The sequence below is a fragment of the Aethalodelphis obliquidens genome, unplaced genomic scaffold (assembly GCF_003676395.1).
Source record: "Aethalodelphis obliquidens isolate GAN/ISIS:26980383/991018 unplaced genomic scaffold, ASM367639v1 scaffold57, whole genome shotgun sequence".
Lineage (NCBI taxonomy): Eukaryota > Metazoa > Chordata > Mammalia > Artiodactyla > Delphinidae > Aethalodelphis > Aethalodelphis obliquidens.
The window spans coordinates 3,777,123-3,799,397 of NW_020838001.1; the positions used below are offsets into that span (position 1 = coordinate 3,777,123).

A 22,275-nucleotide genomic window follows, 5' to 3' on the forward strand; every position below is an offset into this window, starting at 1 on the left:
GTGCTCAGCACAATCGGAGGGTGGAGACTTGAGCCCTCTGACGTCAAAGGTCACCGAGCAGACGCTCACACATGCCCAGTTGGAGGGCTGGTGGTCTTATCCAGTCTTAACTGGCTCCGCTTGAACTAGACACAGCTGACTCCAAGTTCTTGGAAAACAACTTGCACAAATATCTTATTCTTTAGGCTACGTGCCCCTTGGAGGACAAGCACGTTTTTTGTAGCAACAATTAAAACGACCTTGATGGTGAAAGCAGGGTACAGGTGTAATGGATTCAATTAATGATTACCCAGGGTTTCACCAGGAGTCCTGCCTTTGCATTTTGCACGGGGCCCTGTAACTCCTGTAGCCCATCCTACCCACAGTTCCACGGGCTCCCCTTCTATTCCTCCACCCGGATGCCAGAAACGCCCGCCACACTGGGGCTTGCTCTCCCAGCTCCCGGGACTCCTCGGCCCTCCTCCTTCTCTCTGGATCTGCAGCAGCTAAAAGGGCTGAGAGTCCAGGAGGAGTACCCTCCATGCACACTGGCAGCTCCTCCTGTGCGGCTTCACATCCTACAGGATAAATCAGTACCCAACTCTATCAGTTCATCAAAGTCAAAATTCTCTAAAATGTGTTTAATTAAAACAAGAGTCTCTTGGGCTTTCTCAGATTAGACGTGATCAAACCCACCCAGAATACTGGATTTCTCTTGGCGTTTAGGCTGGGTCTCTGTCCAATTCCCTGCCTCTGATGGTCTCCAATGCTTGACTCAAAAGGGAGAGAGGGAGGGAGAGAGAGAGGGAGGGAGAGAGAGAGGGAGGGAGAGAGAGAGGGAGCCCATCGGAAAGGCTGCAAAGGTCCACTGTTGGCTGTTGGCTATGACCGGCCTCTCCCTGGAATCCTGCCCAGCACGTGTCCGTGCCTCTGGGGACAGAAGACAAAGCTATGCATCGCTACGAAGGTGACCAGGATGGTGCCCGGGGAAGGAGCCAACGCTCTCCCCAAATTTATCTCTTCCCAACCACCCCGAATGTTCTTTCTTCCTTGGATGGTCTCCAGATCCCGCTCCTTCCTTAAAATTCAAGCAGCCCCCCTCACCCATCTTGCTCCATAATTGACTTTAGATGAATCTACTTCCCGAACGATAACTCTTTTCTGTCCTCTCCAGAGGTCCACGGAAAACTGACATGTAACCATGCATATCACACCAGCGAGAAAAACCCACATCAGAGCAAACTGAGATTTTTTTTTATTATGCATTTGACAGTATTTTCTGCTAGCACAATGAATGAATTTCTCTCTGAGATATCATCTTGCCACAGAGACAAACAGTGCACAGGTGTTTAAAAAATGTGATTCAAGCCCTAAGGACTATGAGTGGGATTCAGAACACAAGTGAACGTCTCTCTATGTACAGAGGCTTTGCGTTGAACACATCCGCCACAAGGAGTTGACACAGAGAACAGTTTCACAATAAATAATTGCTTCTCTAAACTGTACCCCATCCTGCTGGCAAATCAGTCCCTTCCATTTCCTTGTGACACTCACTTTTATACCTGTAACGCTTAGGATATACTCATCGAAAATTTAGCATTTGGTCAAGGCTAGCACCCCGGCATCCACCATCACATCAGGACCTCGGCAGGCACTCAAAATGCCGGCTCTTATCTCTCTGCCGTCGGGGGAGGGGGCGGCCTCTCCCCATCCCCGTGGATGACTAAACACTGCATCAGCTTCAGAAGCTCAGCAATCTCAGCGTGGCCGCTAGAGCACAGCTGAAAGAGATTGCGAACTGTCAGGTGTTATGATTCCCAGTTGTTGCCAATTACATAGATAAATAGAGATTTACGTAACTTACAAAGCCTTTGTGTCTGCAGCTTATTTTCAGCCATTCCCCCAAAGATCCACATTTCTTCCGGAAAACAAATATCACCTTAATAGCCTTGAGCTGGGGGTGCCTTTACAGTGGCTTCCAGGCAACTGGGTCTACTGCTCATCATCTGCCTGTGAAGGGCACAGAGGTCTCTGCTGCACGCCAGGGGGTTCAAAACACAGGTGTTAATTTCCTCCTCTTATCACAAACATCAAGGTTTCTTCTTTCTTTCTTTTCTTTTATTTATTTTTTTGGAGATACATTCTTTTAGCGGCACCAAGCACAGCTGAAAATGCCTGTCTAAATCCTCTAAGCCTGAAACTCATCAAACCTGCACAGCTGTGATCCGCGTCTCAAGTTGACGCCCGGCGGCCTCAGTGGCTCACACCCCATGCCTGCCCCGTGTGAGGGCTCAGACGTCGGCATGCTCCTGCCAGGGCCTGCATCTGTTCCAACATGGACAAGGGTTTACATTTGCAAAGAGTTAGCTTGAAGTCCACTTATGCTCCAAGAGAAGTGGCTTTGCAACGTGCCATACCTCTCCGCAAACAATTTCCTGCATGAAACCGGAGCCCTGGGCGTCGGGCCCCAGGGCACAGCTGGGATCGTTTTACCCATTAGGGAAACTGGGGTCTTTGGATGGGGCATTCTTGGGGAAGGGCTGTATTGTTAAGTGAGGACCCTTTGAGTGGGTTTTCTCCCCCAGGCAAAACTCATTTCTTGTCCTCAAAGAGGTGGAAATGTGAACCCAGCAGAAGCCATAACTGAGGTCTTCCTGCTGCAGGACCCTCCCCCAGGGGGCTCCTGAAAGGGCAGGCAGAGCCCGGGAGGCGGGGAGGTCCACTCCCTGGGCAAGCATTTGATGGTGGAGGTCTAAAGCCTACTCGCTTTGTCCGGCCTTAACTTTAACCTATCTTGGAAAAGGGAGGCAAAAGAAAAAAAAAAAAAGAGGCCTGTTACAAAAGAAGAGCTCTCTGCTGGCTGAAAGAGGAGACGTCTCCCCAGCCTATCTCTAGCCCGTTCCCTGTTTTGAACGGAACCTCCTCGCCAGAGCTTCCAGGCAATTTCAGAGCCTGCCATCCACCTGGGAAGGTGTGAACACAATCATCGCTGCTGACGCGGCCCTGGCGCGTTCTCTCTCCCACGGTCTGCTCCCATCTTTGATGATCACGTGCTCAGGATGGCAGCAGCTTCCACTCTGAGAATGTCAATCTGGAGATTACTGACTTGAGTCTTGCAAGAAAGTAGGGACCGGGCTTGTAAGGAAAGACTTTTTCTTCCCAAGTAAAGCGTCTTACAGGAGCTTGACATGCATCGTAAAGACCTAGAAGAAGCACCTTTCCAGGCCCCAGTGGGACATCTGTGCCACTGTTCTCATCTCCTGAACATCCAACAGAATGATAACACCAACAGCAAAAGCAACCAGTGCTTTTTCTGTGCTGGCCTCTGCTGCCTTCCTAGAACACACCCAGCACAGCACATTCCTACCACAGGGCCTTTGCACTTACCCTTCCGCTGCCTGACATCCCCTTCCCTCTCTCATCCCTCTGGCTCACCCCCTCCCCACTTCCTCCAGTTCTTTATGCCAATGTCACCTGGCCAGTGAGACCACCCCTGTCCACCCATGCTGCAACCACCCCCGACACTTCCTGCCCCCAGCCTGCTTCCTGCTCTCCTTCATATGCCCCATTCTGTGTTTAATGTATTGGTTTGCTATCTTTTCCCCCCACTATTTAAGTGCCGGGAAGGCTGACCTTCTGCCTTATTCCCTGTGGTGTCCCCAGCATCTGGGACGGTGCCCTGCACATCACAGGTGCTCAACAAATCTTTGCTGAATTGAATAAATGCCACGATGGATGGTGGTTTTAATCACGTCCCTCCCTTGCTGAGAAGGGTTTGGTTTTGGGGTGAGGAAGAGGAGAAAAAGGAAGAAGAGGCAAAGTGGGGACCAGCTGGGGCCTAATTCATGCTCTCCTGGGGTCTGTCTCTGCCTCTCCTCTGCATTTTCATTGTGGTTGCTGACAGAACCCTCTCCAGACGGCTCAAAGCAATCTGCCACCAATTTGGAAAGCCTCCCGGATACTAAGCAGTTTAATCCTCCCTTGATCAGACCCTGTAGGACCCCAAGCCGCCCCCCGCAGGCCATTACTATGAACATCAATTACCATCCCGTTGCAGATGTGTAGGCAGCTCAGTAATAACGATTTCTGATCGACTGAATGACAGATAAACCCAGTTGCGCTGCAGGAAACCCTCAGGATCACACAAAAAGACAAGTGGGTTTAAAAAAAAAAAAATTCCTAAAATGAACCGGAGGACTCGGAGGGCCTGGTGTCCAGCTGCTATAATTCACCTCTGTCCAGAATCAGCTGCTGAAAAGAAGAAATGATTCTTTTTGTAGAGACCACCAGTTGTTCTGGGAGCAGAGGGGCAACATGGGCACCGACAGATAAGCCTGCAGGGGCTCCGGGAAGCAGCGATCGGTGAGATTTGTCCAGACCTGGTGAAATCCAGGGTTGGACGTCACTGCTCAAAAGCTACAGGGAGCTCAGGACTCAGCTCCTAAGACGCAGGGCAGGCTGTCCACAGCTTTAGGCTGTTCTGTCCCCAGGGGTAATCTACCAAAAGCACCATTGCCCGTGGATGCCCACCGCACGCGGTGTCCCGCTGTCGGCCCGCACAGACCAGATGCGCCCCACACGTCCTCTGTGCCCCCCATATGGCAGCGACTCAGAAAGCAGCTTCACCTCCTCGGACACACGCCCCCGGCAGCACCGCCAGCCTGCTTTCCTGCTTCTTTGTCAGGTGTTTGTGCCGTCCTTGAATTCCTGTGGGGAGAGAGCTGGTTTGAATGAATCAACCCACATTTCCACACGGCTGGTTCTTCAGCGTCCAGTTAGGAATGATTTCCTCTTCCCACGAACATGAGCGCGGTCCCCCAGGTCCGCATCTCAGGCACAATTTCTGAAGGCTGAGCACACGGTCGGTGGATTCCTACCGGAGTCCAGCCTCCACCCACACTACTCAGTTATTCATCAGATGTTAAGGAGCCAGGAAGGAAAATGTGGTTGGCGCTTCTGGACAGCAGATCCTGGGCCCCTGGCTACCACAGCACCTGCTGCGTAGGAAGCCCCCCTGCTTGTGCGTTTCACTTGCTCAGGAAGCACCTGGAGGTCCCATCCCACCAGCGATGGCTCTTGGAAGAGGCAGCTCTGCCTGGCGGGGCTGATGCGTCTTGGCCCAAAGTAAAGAAAAGGAGGAGCAAGGGGCATGAGTAGTAAAAACCAGCTTAAGTGGCTACACGGGTCGCACCTAGGGTCTGCTTGTTTATTCAAGTCCACACTGACTCACAAGCTTGTCTCCAGCAGTTAGAGCAGACTACAGGGTCTCAAACTCAGGGGCCTGGGGGGCCACCAAGTAAGATGATGAGTGACACAGGTGAATGGACATTGCATGTCCCACTCGAACCTGAGTGGTCCTTATTTGGTTCCAGCCTATCCGGCCAAGAGGGGATGTGGGCTGGTGAGACCAGATGGTCCCATTTGCTACTTTTGGAGAAGCTTAAAATATGCATTTGTTGAGGAGGGGGGTGATTCTGCAATTTTAAAGTGTTGGCAACTTATTCAAATTTTGGCAAATTGCTGTGCAATTCAGAAGAAATACGTCTGGAGGCCAGACATGGCCGTGGCGCGTTCAAGGCCTTGTTTTGAAAGGCATTGAAGGGACGGGGCTGCTGCACCCTCTGCGCCCAGCCCGCCCCCACACTCACCCACCCCCGCCTGCAGGACCGCATCGGGTGGAACAGGCAGAGCCCTGCTGCACCCACGTGGCCCAGGGCAACCGATCTCTGGAAATGCAGAAAGCCAGGGAGGGGGCTCATACCCGCGGGCAGCCAGGGTCCGCGGAGGGGGTCGTACCCGCGGGCAGCCAGGGTCCGGGGAGGGGGTCGTACCCGCGGGCAGCCGGGGTCCAGGTGCAGAAATGCACGCAGGCGGCGTCCTCGCTCTCCGCACAGGCGCAGCGCGGCGTCCCCTTCGACGGCTGTGAGCTCCGCGGAAAGGTCCCGGCCGACCTCCTGCCCCGGAAGCTGCCTCTGTAGTTGGACAGCCCATAGGGCACAGTCCGTCTGCAAAGGACAGAGAAAGGTCAGGGCCACGTCTGGACGAACCGCCCCAGCCTCTGTGCTCATGGAGCTGGTGAGGGCGTCCGAGATGGTGGGCCTGAGTATGAATGAGGGAGGTGGTGCAGTCCTGTCCCAGGAACTGGTGTCCACACCCTCCCCTGCACCTTGGGCCTTGGGAAACCTCTGGAGTGAATCCGTCATCCCCGCTACCCCGTACTCCCCAGGCAGTGGGCTGGGGCAGCCGGGATGGAAAGATGGGGAGGCCCTGGGGGAGATGGATGATGGCCTCTCTACATCCTCCCAGCAGCCAGCCCTCTTGCGGAGGGAGCAAGCAGACGCTGGGTGGATGCGTTTTTAGTCTTTTCAAGACCCAACTGTGGCCAGCGCGCCTCCCAGCCCGGGTCCTTCCAGGGCAGTTCTGGTTTTCCTTCCAGCACTCAAACCCCTGACATTGACATTCCCGCTGCCCTGAACACTGGTCCCAGCTTTCATCCTTGAGCCAGTGGCACCTGAGCCTGGCCATCCAGACCAGTAAGACACCTTCCAGACCCGCAGCCCAAGGCCAGCCCTGGCTCCCGCCCTGCTGGCCACCGAATTTCTTCTGTGCGCACATCATGTTTACAGTCTGTACTAACTGGAATAGGACAAATCCAATTACGGCCATTAGAGACACATGCTGGCCCCCGAACACAGCTTCCTCAAAGCCACAAACGTCAGGGGAACCCTCTGTGCCCTGTGAGATTCAGCTGAGGACAGAACTGACCTTGGGAAAAGTCTTCTTATGAAACTGTTTACCCATCTCATTTACGGTTGGAGCTGGGATGAGGGTGATGGTGTCATTTGAAACAATAAATGTTTACATCTGTTTCTGATGCTCGTGTCCATCCAAACCATTGCTCTCCAGGGACGGGAGGCCACTGCCAGGCAATTCAGTGGGAAAAAGTTAAAAGCATATGCTTAATTCATTAGCACTACTGAACAGGGTTTGGGGGACAGATTACTAGTAACTAGAGGAAACACATGTGGCCAAAAGTTACTTTTCCAATAAGTCTTGGTTTTCCTGCTAGTTCCCAGGATCCACCACCTTGGCTTCTGTGAGCCCCATGGAGTCTCACCAATCATCCACCTCAAAGGGGGCTCTGACATTCTCTGTGCGTTTTCAAAATAGCATCAAATTGAATTTCATTTAATTTGAAACACATGCCATGGAGCCTTTCTGGGGTGGTGAGGGCAAAGTGGGGGGGGGTGCCCCATCGTGACCTAATGCTTGGAACGGACCTGCTCCCTGCTGGGCAGGACACTGGAGCTAAGAACATAACCCCATAACCCCACCCTCTTTCTCTTTTCCCCTCTCCCCATTCCCTTCCACCCAAGTGAGTTGAGAAATGGCCTTGTACGGCTTCCCTGGATCCAAGCAGGCCCAGTACTGAGCAGTCTGTGCTCACAGGATGGAGAAAGGAAGCGGGGGCCAGTCCCCTTCTGAGCTGAATCTTGGCTAAAACCCCATCTTTTCTCAGGAATGGGAAATAGGGGTGGGGGTGAGGTTGCAAAACAATACAGACATTGTGGTGAGGCAGGATTTGGCTAAAGGTATAGATTTCCAGTAACAGGGCCACATTAAATCTCTAGGTGTTGACATTGAACCCACACCCCCATTTCTTGGTGAAAATTACACACAAGGAATAACAACCACGGCTCCCATTTTTCCATCAACAGCAAGACCTGCAATTTTGAAATTGCTGTCAGTGGATCAGGCATTTGTGTGCGCAGAGCCACTCAACTTTGCAAACGCACGAAGTGTTTTTAGTGAGGAAACAAGGCGACATGGTATTTGGTAATAGAGAACCCTAAGCGCTTTCCCAGTAGCCTCGTGGGAGGAGCTAGTATGCAAATGAGCCCTTGTAACTTTCCAAGAATGCTTATGGAGGCACGAAACCCCTGCTCCAAGCCCCAGGTGCTCAAGGTGTGCACTCCGCTGGCTGACCTGGAAGCCGGTGGGGGATGACAAAATCTATGAACCAGAGGACTTAACAGATGGTCCAGACCACAGATGGCCCACCCCCCATCAAGAGTTCCGGGTCCAGTGAAGGCCCACCTCCCATAGGTCAAAAATTTAAAGGTTTTTAAATCAATCTGATAAGTGCTTAAATAAGACAGTTCAGCTTCAAAACACCTTGGAAGTTGGAGCTTGATTTTAGGATTCTGGGGCTCCTTGGAGTTCCATGTCAGAACATGGCAGCACAAGGTACATTACCTTCCATTCTGCTCCATCCCACATGCAGCCCGAGCTCCATCTACCCACCCCCATCCCACAAGCAGCTGTCCCTTGACCACCCTGTAGGCCTTGGGAGATGTGCTGGAGGCCTGTTCTGTCCGTGGGTATCAGACCCTGGAAGTGGGCTCAGGGACATCTGAGTAGAGGGAGTCCAGGATGGTGACTACCTGGTGCATGGTCTAGAAGAAGGGGTATATGGCTTTCAGTCTCATAGACTCCTTGCAATGGGGTGGGAGATATGGCCAGAGTAGGGTCAGAGGCACCCTCTACGCCACAGGACCAGGGCAGGTGTCTTTCTTTTTTCTATATATAGGTATTTTTTAAATTAATTATTTATTTATTTTTGGCCACGTTGGGTCTTCATTGCTGCGTGCAGGCTTTCTCTAGGTGTGGCGAGCAGGGGCTACTCTTCGTTGAGGTGTGCGGGCTTCTCGTTGCGTTGGCTTCTCTTATTGCGGAGCACGGGCTCTAGGCGCGCGGGCCTCAGTAGTTGTGGCGCAACGGGCTTAGTTGCTCCGTGGCATGTGGGGTCTTCCCGGACCAGGGCTCGAACCCATGTCCCCTGCATTGGCAGGCGGATTCTTAACCACTGCGTGCCACCAGGGAAGCCCCTAGGTGTCTTCAGGTCTAAGAGTGGATACCAGCTCCTCAAAAGTACAAGAAAGGGCGACTTCTTTTGCACCTGCTGTGGACCCAGCACAAGGCTGAGCAAATGAAGACTATTAATTAAGCAACTGGTTGTTGATTGTGAGATAAACTAGTCCAATAAGACTGGATTCTCTCCAACCTAAAACATTCAACAACCACAAAATTCATTACAAAGAATTTCCAACACCTGCCAAGCATCCACTATATCTGGGCATACCTCATTTTATTGCGCTTCACAGATATTACGGATTTTACGAATTGAAGCTTTCTGGCAACCCTGCATTGTCAGATGATGATTGGCATTTTTTAGCAATAAAGTATTTTTTAAGGGATATACATTTTTTTAAACATAATGCTATTGCATACCTAACAGACTGCAGTATAGAGTAAACGTAACTTTAATATGCATTAGAAACCAAAAAATTCGTGTGACTTGCTTTTTCGCTTTGTTGAGGCTGTCTGGAACCAAATCCACGGTATTTTCAAGGTCTGCCTGTATCTCCCTGGTATTAGTCTAAGTGTGACGAGGATGCAGAAACGCCTTAAGGAGTTCACATGCTACTGGTGTATGAAAACAGTACAGGTAAAGGAAACCTGACAAGCCAATACGCCCAGGTATGTGCAAGGTACACAGACCACAGAGAAAGGTTACCTGGTGATCCCATTATTATGTTGTAAAGCACTTACATGATGAGCACTCCACCCGCTCCACAGTTTCCTGTGAAATTCCCCTGGGGAATTATCCCTCCCTCCCTGTGTAAGGTCCTATGAAAGGGCTGTCAGACAGACTGAATGATACACTGCACTGCATGAAAAATGCTTAGCAAAGAGCTCCTAGTGGTGAATTAACGTGGCTGCTGTTGTTGCTTTTTTGGTCTGGGAATTCAAGTGAGTTGTACCAGGCAGAAAAACCCCATCTACCAGGACTGCGTTTGAGATGTGTGCCTAAGTAATAAAGACAGGTAAGAAGGACCCAGAGTGTCGCAGGGCACAGCAATGCCATTCTTGGCCAGGCTTCCTTTTGGCTGGTCTATCATTCTACACTGTCTACCCAATAAGCACCGTGTTTTAGTTGGTTTGGTACCTTTATCATTTCTTGAATGTTTCTTGAACGGTGAATTGGAAGCACTAATGATGGAACCAGGAAAATGAAGTTAAATCGGCTGAGAACTTTGACCAGCACACCATCTGACCTGTGGTTTAGCCTGTGTTTTACAGTGGGGCTTAGAGAACACAATTCTTTGTAAAAGTAGTCAGCTCTCCCACCTGTTAATGTTCCAGTTATAACACAGAGCTCCAAACAAAAGAGAAGCAGATGAGAAGGTGAGTCCAAGTGCTCTTAGACAAAACACCCCAAAACATTCGCATAGGCAACGTCTAGCATTGTGTGTGTTTGTATAATAAATTGTCCTCAGCGTATGTGGTCAGAACATTCATTAGTTGATCAGTGATGGTGGTACCAGAGTCATATTTACCATTTAACATTTTCTCCCATGTGTCATACCTAAATGTTAAATACTAAACTTCCAAATCTCCTGTATTCATGGTTCATCTGCATCGTCACACTGGAAGAACTTTCTTTCTTTCTACAAGAAGTTTTTAAATAGGGAAAGTTGAATGTTTCTTTTAAGAATCTGTTTTTAAGTTCAGTGTTGCCTTTTCCTACATGAACCAACCATCTCCATCTCTCTGATCGGAAAACTGGCTTCAGTCCCTGAAGTGAAAGGAGGGAAACAGATATTCACAAGGGTCAGCTAGAAGCAGCAAAAGGAGCTTCACTGGCCAAATTCTAAATTCTCAGGAAAGTTTATCGAATTGTCCTTGAAAACCCAGTTTTCATATCCTCCCCCCAACGCTGAATAGCACTCAACAAGTATCTGTGGAGTGGTTTTCAATGTACGGGCCCTGGACTAGACTCCGGGTGAACATCCGTGAACGAGACAGACCAGCGGCCCTGTACACACACAGTTTTAATCTAGTACAGGGGTTAGCAAATTGGCATTTTTGTGGGCTTCATCCAATCAAAAGAGGGTGGTTTTTCTCTAATCTGAAAATTTCATATAAACATCACAACTTCCAGCTTCTCTTGTATAACTGGAAGTTATACTCGCTCCAACCCCACACTCTAACATGGCAGCAGGTGTCTGGAGCTGAGTGATACTGCCAGAGGCTGGCTCAAGCTCTCTGGCCCCAGTCCCTGTATCTGTCCTTCTTTGCTTGCTTCTCTCACCTGTCTAGCCCTCAGGGGCATGTCAGTTTACAAGCCCTGCTCTAGCGGCTTGTCCCATAAAGCAAAGCCAGACAGGTCACGTGCCACGGTGACAAAATTAGCACCTGCTACTATTTTTACAAATAAAGGTGCTGTCATTCTCAATTCAAAAAGCCTAGGTTCTAGGGAGTGTCTCCCCAACAAACAGAACATTTTCACTTCATGGTCAGAACATGAAGTTGATGCTCTGGTTCACATTTTTCCTGCTGAAAGGGATAGCAAGGACAGGATCGCCTCTGGGACACACTGTACAGAAGGCGTGACTCTGATGACCAGTCCTGCAGCCGAGAGGAAGGGGAACAACTGTTTCCCAGGGGGAGGCAGACAGGCAGGGGCAGCAGCCCCAGCTACCAGGCACCAGCAGTCATTAGATACTGCCCCCCACCACTCCCCAGAGAATCAACTTCGAGACTCCAACATGCTTTCTAACTAGGGCTTGATTTCAGATTTTATTAAATTCCTTCCTTAGAAGACACCACTCACTTGTTCTCTCAAGCTTCAAAATATCTTCTTGGGCAAGGAAGAAAGTGTGGATCAGCTTCACTGACTGTCTTTGTAACCTTAGCCAGAAAAAACTGCTAGCTAAGAACTCTGTTTAAGAGTAAGACAGGATGAAGTAACTACAGGAAGTGGTTGAATATTCAAAGGTCTATAAAAGCATCCATTCACTTCAACAAGCATCTAGTGGACCACCCCCCACCCACCCCCGCCCACTGCCACTTTGCACAAAGACGTAGAGGAAAGAGGGAAACACCAGCTCAGAGACAGGAGCACCCCTCTCGAAGGACTTAAAAGCCCCCAATTCTCTAGAGCCTGGGATCAACGCTGGCTGTTTTTGTCTCCTGGAATCCAATCTCTTATCTTTCCCCTGGGGAATTATCCCTCCCTCCCTGTGTGAGGTCCTGCAGAGACTGTCGACTGGCAGTCTCACCTTCCCCTGCCTCAGGACTCAACAGGTGACCCAAGCTGGCCCATCACACCCTCTCCCTCCCAAGACACCTGAGCAAAGCAATTCAAGGTCAGAAAATACTCTGAAGCTGCTACTTGCCAGGTGGCTCCGTCCTGCCTTGTCTGTTCGACTGTGCCCCCACTGGGACCCCCAGTCCCGTCTTGGCACCTCTCCTTTCTAAGCCTGGTACTGCTTCTCCCTCCCTCCCAGTTTGTGGGCCACGCTGTGTCCTCCCAGGAAACTCCTATGCTGTGTTAGCAACACTAGGTTTCTGTTGCTTGCGACCAGCGACCTCTAGCTGACCCCGGAACTCACTTTCTCCAGATGGATGCAACCATGATCTCTTGGGTTTCATAGAAAGACCCGGAGTCTCTGCAGCTGACAAGGACAAGTAGAGATTTTCTTCGTGGAAACAAGCACAAAAGAATATGTTCCGCATCAGGCCAAAACCCAGCCAACGGAGCTGGCTGGAATCCTTTCTTCCCAGGTATGCCCACTGTGAAATGTTCGGTTTGGATCACACTTTGGGCGGGTGGAAGCAAGCGGATGACCCCATGATGCTCAGGGCCCAGCCCCCAGACACTTGGCTGACCACCTCACAAGGCTCACCCTCCAGTGACTTGATTCCTTGTCCACTCACCAAACGCCTGTGAAAGTCTGCTTGGGACAGGCCAAGTGCCAGACAACCACTGGGTGCCCTTCTGACCTCCGGGAAGGAAAACAGCCAGAACACATCTCCTCCTTGGCCTCGTTATGTGAGCAGAAACACACACACACGCTTTCTGGTTCTAAAGGATACGCCCCAAGCTTCATGCTCACGAACAACATAAAGTGAAGTGACCATTTGTAACTTCACTTCTGCAGAAAAGCCCCGCATCTCTAACGGGGAGGATCCCAAGGCAGATTGCTCCTCCACCACCCGGCACTGGGGAAGGTCCTCCTGCAGCCTCAGAAATAGCCCATGGCCCCAGAGCATTAGAAACATCAAAAGAGCGAGCAACGTGCTGCGGGCTGGAGATTAATTTTTTTAAAGACATTCCCCCCACCCCACCCCCCGAAAAACCAACCCACGACTTTTGAATTTATCCAGGACTTGGTTGTTGGGGAATTTTACCAGAATTACATACATTTTCAAAGAGAACATTGACTCTCCATCAATCGGACCCAAGGCGTGGGGGCGTTCCTCACCTGTGCTGCAGGTGTGGCTTCCTTCTTGTCCCCTGGGGTTGGTAACAGCTGGTCTCTGCCTGTTCACCTCGGCACCCAGGGCAGCCCAGGCAGTACCTGGCTCAGAGCGGGTGCCCAATAATACCTCAGCATCTCAGTAACAAAGGTCTGCTACGTGAAGAAAGGAGGGAGGGAAGGAGGTCTCAATTGGCCGTTTCTTCTAGGCCATGCCCAGTCTGCAACTGTACAGAATTCCTGGCTGAGTCACTGGACTTCACTATCGTTGTCCTCAATCGGCCCCTCTTTGCGGTTCTTCTAGAGAGAATATGGTCTCTAGACCACAAGAAATGGAAGAACCATGTCTTGATGGTAACTTCCACAGACACAAGAGGAAGAAACCAGGCTGCCCGGATGCATGAGGCCTCAGAGACAAAACCAGAGGCTGCCCTCGGCAGACAGACCCAGGTTTCTGGCCCAAATTGAAGACTAGCTCCCTGAGAGGCCCTAGGTGACTGGCTTCTCTCTGGGGTTGAGAAACGAAATGACTGGCTCTCCGGAAGGTCCGTCCAGCTCCAAATTCATCGAGAGATTCCCGAATGCCCTCACTGTTACTTGAGCACCTCCGAACAGCACAAACTCTAGAGCAGGGCCCAGCCCTTCTCTCCAGCAATTAAACCACAATGAAATGTGGGGTCTCTACCCCACCCAAGCGGAGAGATTCCCAGGATCTCACCAACTGTATTTAGAAAGCTTTGGCCCAAAGCGTAGGACTCTCCCATGTCCTACCGCCACATAACTGAGCTTAAAAATCACCCCAAAGCCACAGGCTGTCTCATCCCATCAGCTCCCTGGACACGGCATCCTCCTCCCCTAATGCAGACACAGGGGCTCTGAATGAAGGATATTTGACCAGTGGTCAGAGCAAGGGAGAACGGCAGAAAAATCCTTCTGTGTTCGGTGTGTGGGGTGGGATTTCCAAGAATGACAGCTTAAAAAAAAAAAAAAAGTTAGGGCAACAAACGCCTGCAATATTTGGAGAATGAAGCCATCTATGGAATCCAACAGATTAGCTGGTTTCCCCTCCATCTGGTACAACCCAAATGCGTCCATACGAGTTAGGCTAGAGTTTCTCTCCCCAACCCCCAGTGACCCTAACGAATTCCAGGTCGAATGTAGGCATGAGCAATCCACGTCTGTCTGGCATGGCCTCATTATAACTTTATGCAAAGCTGCAGACAGATGTGGCTCAAAATAGTTCCCAGCAGTGGAAACAGAAGGGGTGAAATAAGGAGCAGGTATTTTTTTAAGAATGGGGGGTATCTGTACAGGGATTAAAACAAAATACAGACACCATCACACATCCCTTTAAATAACCCACAGAAAGCAAGAGAAGACACCGTTGCTAATTTTCAGGAGACTTCATCTTACGGATGGAAAAATCCTACTGAAGGAAGACATGCTCGCCATGGCAACAAAAATAAAGACACTCGTTTTCTTCCTAATCTAATTGTTTGCATCCTTGTGGCAGCTCTGATCACTGGATTGCTGACCTCAAACTAAGAAGACCTGAGTCCCTCTAGAGAGACAGGCTTTATCCCCAAACAAGAACCAAGCACAGGGGCAGATCCTGTCTTTATTAAAAATGTCGATATTTGGTCGATTATGACGAGTGATTTTTGCACTAATGTTGACTTTTTAAAAATATCGCGTTAAGTTTTATTTTGCTTTTTGACATCTCCAAGTTTGCACCTGAAAGAGTGGGTCATAAGTCTCACCCTATTCTCCACCCTGCAAGAAACCCACGGAAATCGGATTTAGAAAAACCCAGAAAAGCTACAGACACCTCTGCTCTCTTGCCAACTTGCTTCTGACTTTTGGCAAAGCTGCTGGCCGCTCCCCAAGTCGTGGGCTGTTCGTGCCATCACCGAGCAACGAAGGATCACAACACGTCGGCCACATCAGCCTTCGAGGCTTTCTCATGGATGCGTGAATCTGTTTCTGTTTTTTAAATTACCGGGCCGGGCACAGGGTTCGCTGGCTGCCCTGTTCTAGTGTTACTGTTTATTAAGGCCTCCTGCTAAGTCAGCCCTGAGAGGCTATAAAAGAAGAGAAGACCTGTGTCGCCACGGCTCTGAACATTGCCAAGTTCTCCCAAAGCTCTTGGCTCTCCTGAGATTCTGAGCTGGGACACGTGAGAAAGGCCAGGGGATGCCCTAGCCTGCTGTCCATTCCTAGGAGACTTAGCCGGGGAGCAGGGCGTTAGAAACCCCCTGAACTGTGTCTGGACCGGCAGCTCATCTACACTGTGGCCATTGCCCGGATTTATTTTCCTTCCAAATACAATTGGTTCCTATCCCAAATAGGGGGAAAGAGTGTGTGTTTGTGTGTGTGTGTGCGTGCGTGCGCACGCATGCGTGTCCCATTTTAAGGAGGTCTCTGTTTCCACCGAAACATGACTTAGAATGAGATGGGGTCATTTCCCTCTTAAACAGTTGATCTATTTGTTATGTGCTCCAAAGCTGAGCGTCAGTGGCACGGGGTTACCTGGAGCTAGGAAAGGGGCCCCAGGCAGCCCCACTGGACGTGCTGAGATGCTGCCAATCCGGAGCGGGATGAAGAGCTGGCGCTACAAAGCCCTGTGAGTTCCGACCCAGCCGTGGGACCCCCTTAATGAAAGCAATGTTTGCTCCCCAGCTTCCTTTGTTTTAAATTCTTGCAGGAATATACCGCACCAGAGATGTCAGAGCCTTTCATCTGCCTTCACATTTAAGGCCAAGTTCCTAGCTGCAATGCCCCTTTCATCTAGCAGAAATCTAAATTCTCCCTCCAGGGTCATGCAGGGTCACGACCTCTTCCTACCGAGTTTTCTGGAGGCAAATCAAACTGCCTTCCAGCCTCAAGCCTCTTTCTCATCCCGTCAGGATCAGCTGCATTTCAACGAACCCATTTCTGTCCCTGGATACCTCACCTCCTCACAGCCACTCTGGGGTAGAAAAGGGGACTTTCAGTCCAAGTGAACCCAACCGGAAGGTCACCTTGTGTGAGCCGACCTTGCCAACAAACTCTGAAATTTAGCCCCGACGCCGTCAAATTTGAAAGACGCATCTTGCCGTGAAATGTTCTGAGCTACCGCTACCCAAACTCAAAACTGGGATGGAAACATCTAGTAGACTTCCAAGGGGGAGATGGTTACACAGGAGGGAAACAACTCAGAGCGTCAAACCACGATCAGTCAGAACCCTGAGTTCAAGATCACTTTTAGTCCGGCTGATACAGTCTTTTCTTATGTGTCCTTATTTATTTACCACTTTTGTAAACAGATTCCGTAGTTATTTCCTGGGATCCCTTCCTAGTGGCGCACACTCAGGTCCCCGGCGGTGCTGGGTGCCTGGGAAACGACTGCAAAGCGTTGTGTCTATGCTGCTGGACTCACCCTTACTAAGATTTCATCGTTTAACGAAAAAGTTCTAAACAGATCATTCGAATTATCCTGAAATGCCACACCCCCTCCCTCTCCCCTGCTTCAACTGTACCCACCTCCCCATTTAGCAGAGGGAGCCCAGGGCAGTACCTTCCGAGAACATCATGCCCTGTTGCCCCAAATTCTAGTTATTTACCAAGGTGGGTAGGACTCACGCAAGAAAGGAGGAGCAGAAAGGGCAGAAAGAAATCTCATCAAGCCTGTAACAACCTTTGGCCACCAGAGCGCTTATCAAGCCACTTATCAGCAGTCCTCCAAACACACCTTTTCCCAGGGTCTGTAAACCTTATGCAAATCAGATGCTAATAGACCGTGCACCGAGGGCCATAGAGGAGGGAAAAACTGAGGTACCCGGGGGCAGGCTCCTCAGCGTTACTGCAGGAAGCAGCGCGAGACCAGTCGGAGGGTCCAAGGAAGCTGACCTCAGCAGGACTCGAGCTACCTAGTCACCGGCTTCTCCGGTCACAGACTGGGATACAGCAGGTGGGGCAGCAGGAAGGGTCAAGCAGCCCCAGGGGCTGTACAGTTATCTGCGTGGTCACGTCTTTGAGGGACTGAGTGTCTGCTAGAGTCCAGACACTGTGCTGAGAACGCCCCTCACGCTTTCTCACGTCATCCTCACACATCTTTACTCAGAAGTCACGGTCAACATCAGTGTGGACCATTGTCACCATCATCACCATCGTCTACATGGTCATGACGTAGCTCAGAAAGACTATCCTTCTGCCTCAAAAGCTGCATCTCCAGCAACGATGCTCCCAGTCCTGACTCACGGGTCACATGACTGTCATTGGGGTCTCTGAAATCACATGGTGGGCGGGCAGCCTGCCCTGCATCAGTGGGAGGCTGCAAACCAGATCCATCCATTCCTCTGGGATGTTCTCAAACTTAAAATGTCCCTTCTGGGGCTTCCCTGGTGGCGCAGTGGTTGAGAGTCCGCCTGCCGATGCAGGGGACACGGGTTCGTGCCCCGGTCCGGGAAGATCCCACATGCCGCGGAGCGGCTGGGCCCGTGAGCCATGGCCGCTGAGCCTGCGCGTCCGGAGCCTGTGCTCTGCAACGGGAGAGGCCACAACAGTGAGAGGCCCCCATACAGAAAAAAAAAAAAAAAAAGTCCCTTCTTAGAAACGTGCTGGCATATTTCTCTTGAACAACACAGGAGGCAAAGATGAGTCTGTGCAATTGTTGCCTTTTTGTGGTAGAATACATTGAAATACAATTTAAATGTTTTGCTATCATTATTTTCACTCTGGGGAGACAAATGTCATTCCTGAGTCAGTGTGGCCAGGTTGATCATCTTGTTAGGTCACCATCCTAGAGCCACACTGATGTCTGCAACTTACCCAGGGGCACAGGGAGAGGGTGGTACCACCCCCAGGCCATGCAGCGAGTCACATCCAGGACACAGGGCAGAGCTCCTGGGTCTGGAGTCTTCCCACGAGATTACAGAGCCCAGATTTTCCACCACAGCCATGATTCCAAACATCCCGCACTGCTCTTTCCAGAAATACATTCCTACTTGTCAGCCCATGTGGCTCGGATTTTTGTTTGGAAACATGGTCACTGTCACAGCACCACAATGCCTCCCTCATTATGTCCTTGGAGGGATTTAACAGATGGAAATTTCCCTCAATTCTCAGGAGAAAAGTGGGGAGGAACAGAGCAGGGCTCCTTGCTGGGGGCCCTGCAGCTGACTCCACTGGCCATCTGAGAGTGAGTGGCTTCACTCCACAGCCAGGTGCACAGTGGCAGGTGCAGAGGGACTGCCCTGCTATGGGGTACCATTAGCACTGAGAGCTCTGTGATGGTTCATTTTTTATGTGCCAACTTGGCTGGACCATGGTACCCAGATATGTGACCAAATGCCAGTCTAGATGCTGCTAGGAAGGTATATTTTAGAGGCAATTCACATTTAAATCAGTAGACGGCGAGTAAAGCAGATCACCCTTCATAACGGGGGTGGGCCTCATCCAATCAGGTGAAGGAGAGGGCAGAGAGGAGGGAGGTGCCCTGAGCAGGGAGGGAATTCTGCCTCCAGGATGCCTCAGACTGAAGAGTGCAACATCAGCTCCTGTGTGTGTGTGTGTGTGCGTGTGTGTGTGTGTGTGTGTGTGTGGTGTGTTTATATACACATAGATACCTACACACACACGTCCTATTAGTTCCATCTCTCTGGAGACCCTGACAGACACAATCCCCCACCATGTCACAGGACACTCCTGTTTTTGAAGTATTCTCATGGAAAAAAACCCCGAGGGCACAGGGATGTAAGCACGTGGGCTACTTGTCCCTACTTCTCTACTTATTATCTTATTCTCGGCAAATTTTCCATGGCCTTAAGACGGGATGTGTTTTTCTCTGGTGTGGAGTTTTGCTTTTGTTTTTGTGGGCAACAGTGGGGCTGCTGGGGGGAGGGTAGGGGCGGGGCTTCCTGACATGGCCAAGGAGAGCCCTGAGCATCCCTTGTCCCGTGGGTGAGCTGCTATCTCCGCCCCCTCCCCAGGGGCGAGAAGGGCAGTGCCCAGGATGCACTTGGTTCATTTCTCTTTGGGGTCCCAGATCTTCTGGAAGAAACAATGGAAGTTATGGGCAACAGCTCTGGGAAAATCCACGTTCCCGCACACGTCTATAGGGATGTGAGACCTCTGGCAGCACCCACACACCCTGGGACAGCAACGCCTCATGTGTGGGAGAAAGACCCGCAGACAGAACCTCAGTGACAACAAAGACAAGGGCCTCACAGGAAGTCACCAGCGTTACTGAGACCTACTACGTGCTGGGTGCTATTCGAGCGCAGGTCTGGAAGAACCAAGTGTGCAGAAGGATGTGGGGAAACCAGAGAACTTGGATCTCACACCCAGAAAACACCTCTGGGAGCAGCTGGTCTCTCGAGCCTTCACTTTCCACGTGAGATACAGTAACTACAGCATCCCTCCTGAAGCTTTTGGGTCCTTAAACGCAGCCAAAACAACCATTCTCCAAGAATGCCTGCAACCTTGCAAGCATCCTTCCGAGATACAGCCGGATTTTTGCCTCTGCCTCCATGTGACTGGAAGGCAGAAGAAGGAAAGACACCAGAAGCTGAAAACCACCCAAAGTTCAAGACTCTCTGTTTAGGCCTGAGGTTCCAGACCCCTGCGGGTTCCCAGCATAGCCAGCGGTGGGGACGGGATGCAACTCACACCCTGGAGAAGTTTTGAGACAGCAAGAGGGTCTGCTAAAGAAGAGGGGGTGACAGCTAAGGGGTGGGGCTGGAAAAGCCCTCGGTGTGCGCTACCCTCATCCGTTTAGCTCAATCCAGTCATTCTTCAGATGCTTCCATTTCTCCAAAGGTCCAAGTTCCCTAAAACCCATTTCCTCACTTCGCGATCTTATCCAACATGTTTTAAAGTTTGCCAGTGGACCTGTCCATATACCAACAGAGAATTTTTGGACGGAGGGAAGAAAGAGGGAAGGAGGGAGGGAGGAGGAAAAGAAAGGAAGACAGAGAAAGACCATCCAGGAACATCTTCCGTATAAAAGTTATGTCGCTTGTCTGACTTCAAAACGCTCAAGCCTGGCTATTGTCATTTTTTTTTGTTTCCCCGGGTAGCTCACGAAACTCCCAAACACCATATTTAATCCTTTCCCCCTAGTGTTTAAAATGAATCAGGGTCAGGGAAGAGGGGAAGAGGTAAATCAAGCTGTGAGGGGAACGTTAGCAAGTTAGCTAGAAAAAGCCACAGACCCATGGCTTCATCTCGGGCCCTACACCACAGCTCAGAACTGGGAGACAGGATTCGCACCAGGTCGCAGGGCTTTGCGACAATCACTTCCCGCAGCCAGTGCTCAGGGCTTGGCAACAGGCAGAGAACTAAGGTGGTCTCCAAATGTCCCCTCCTCTCCTCTGCAAAGGCCCCCCCTGCCCCAAATTTGCTTAGCTTTCTTCTTTCTCCTTCTTGACCCACAGTCTGGGATTCCTACCAAGGCTGCCCTCAGTCCTGGGTTCTGTGAAGCTAATTTGGTCAGGACAATGCCAGGAAGATAAGCATCAGAAATGACAAGTGTCAGGGTGATGGGGACGGTAGGAGAAGGTGACCCTGATCACACTCTGAGAACAAGAAGGCAATCAGTGACAGCCCGTCCAAGGGTCCCTCCCCAGCACACATCACTTTTATGACCTGGCCCCATCCTTCCTACTGTAGGCTGACGGTATGTGCAGGAGCTGATCAGACACAGCCCGGCAGGCAAATTCTGCAATCAGGGTCAGCTTCATTTTGGGGGACCTGGGATAAAATGCAAACGTGGAGCCCTTGCTTCAAAGAGTATTAAGCATTTCCACCGCTGTGCTGCACACCTGAAACTAACACGATATTGTAGGTCAACTATACTTCGATTTTTTTTTTAAAAGTATTAAGCATTTCAAGATGGCAACAATACGCTTTAAACCATGAGGGTCTTTCTGACCTGGAGCCCTGTGCACGTGTCCAGGCTCCCCGCTGGAGCCAGCCCTGCTTGCCATGCTGGACAACAGGGTGACTTTCCAGACCTCTCCCAGATGCACTGAGAGGGTTCACGACCTGGTTTGAAACACATTCGGCCCCCCAGGTTCACCCTCTTTTGCACTTCATCCTCGAGGTGTCAGTGAAACAAGGTGGGTATGTGAGGCCCATCGAGATATCACCCAGGGTGCTCAGAGGTTAGATGGCTCGGGATGAAGGAACCCCTGAAAGACCCGAATCAAGGGGCTCCAAACACAGTGGCAAAGTTGCCTTTGCGGGCCAAGGGCTCCAGGAAGGCTAAGAACCCCTAGTCAGGTGCAAGCAGGACGCCCAAGAGACCCCAAGAATACCTAGAGACATCTAGAGCCATCTGGTCCAAGTCCCAGACTGTAGAGACCAGGAAGGCAAAGTCCAAAGGCTGGTGACCAGAGCACGGTCAAGCCCTCTTCGCAGTTTGCAGGATGATGTTTCTGCAGAAGGGGTTCCTGAACTGAGTCGCTGCCCACGGCCTCGGGAGAGAGTGAGCTTTACAGCAAGGAGACCCCACAACTAAGTCAGGTGTCACTGTCTCGGTCCTGCAGTAAGAGAGTTCTTAGGGACCGGAAGGGCCAAGGGGGAGCTGTCCGGGGCAGGGGGTGACAGTGGGCAGGAGAAGCCAGCCTGGGGAGGACCCGTGGGCTTGCCCCCACAGGAGGTAAGGAGCCTGGAGCCCATGGAATTTCACCCCTACGGGGCAGGTTCCACGAGGTCCTGCCAAGCCCACCCCTGTGCTCCCTAGAGAGCGGGCTGATTTCAAGGAATCTGAAACTCCTTGGAGGCTGGCAGGGTCAGCAAGGGGGGCCAGGCCCACTTAGCCCCTGGGGCAGGAGATAACTTTCGGGGCTTCTTCCCTCCCAGAGGGACTTCTCAGGTGTCTAATCCCTCTGGCCGGCTCATTTCACTCAGAGGGAGGGCTCGCCCTTCCACCGGATCAGAAACTCTGGGGTTGGGTTTCTCCTGGGCCAGACCCTCAGAGGGGATGGGG

General features: G+C 51.1%; 1 protein-coding gene across 1 annotated transcript in view; it reads right to left on the reverse strand.

Annotated features, from left to right (window-relative positions):
- Positions 1 to 1,203: 1,203 nt before the first annotated feature.
- Positions 1,204 to 22,275, reverse strand: part of ZNF831 (zinc finger protein 831) — a 172,863-nt gene continuing 151,791 nt past the window's right edge. The window contains exons 5-6 of the mRNA XM_027086840.1: positions 5,811 to 5,984; positions 1,204 to 4,686 (exon numbers count right to left, since the gene is read on the reverse strand). Of these exons, the coding sequence (XP_026942641.1) occupies positions 4,589 to 4,686; positions 5,811 to 5,984 (272 nt within the window). The 3' untranslated portion in view covers positions 1,204 to 4,588. The remainder of the gene's footprint in view (positions 4,687 to 5,810; positions 5,985 to 22,275) is intronic.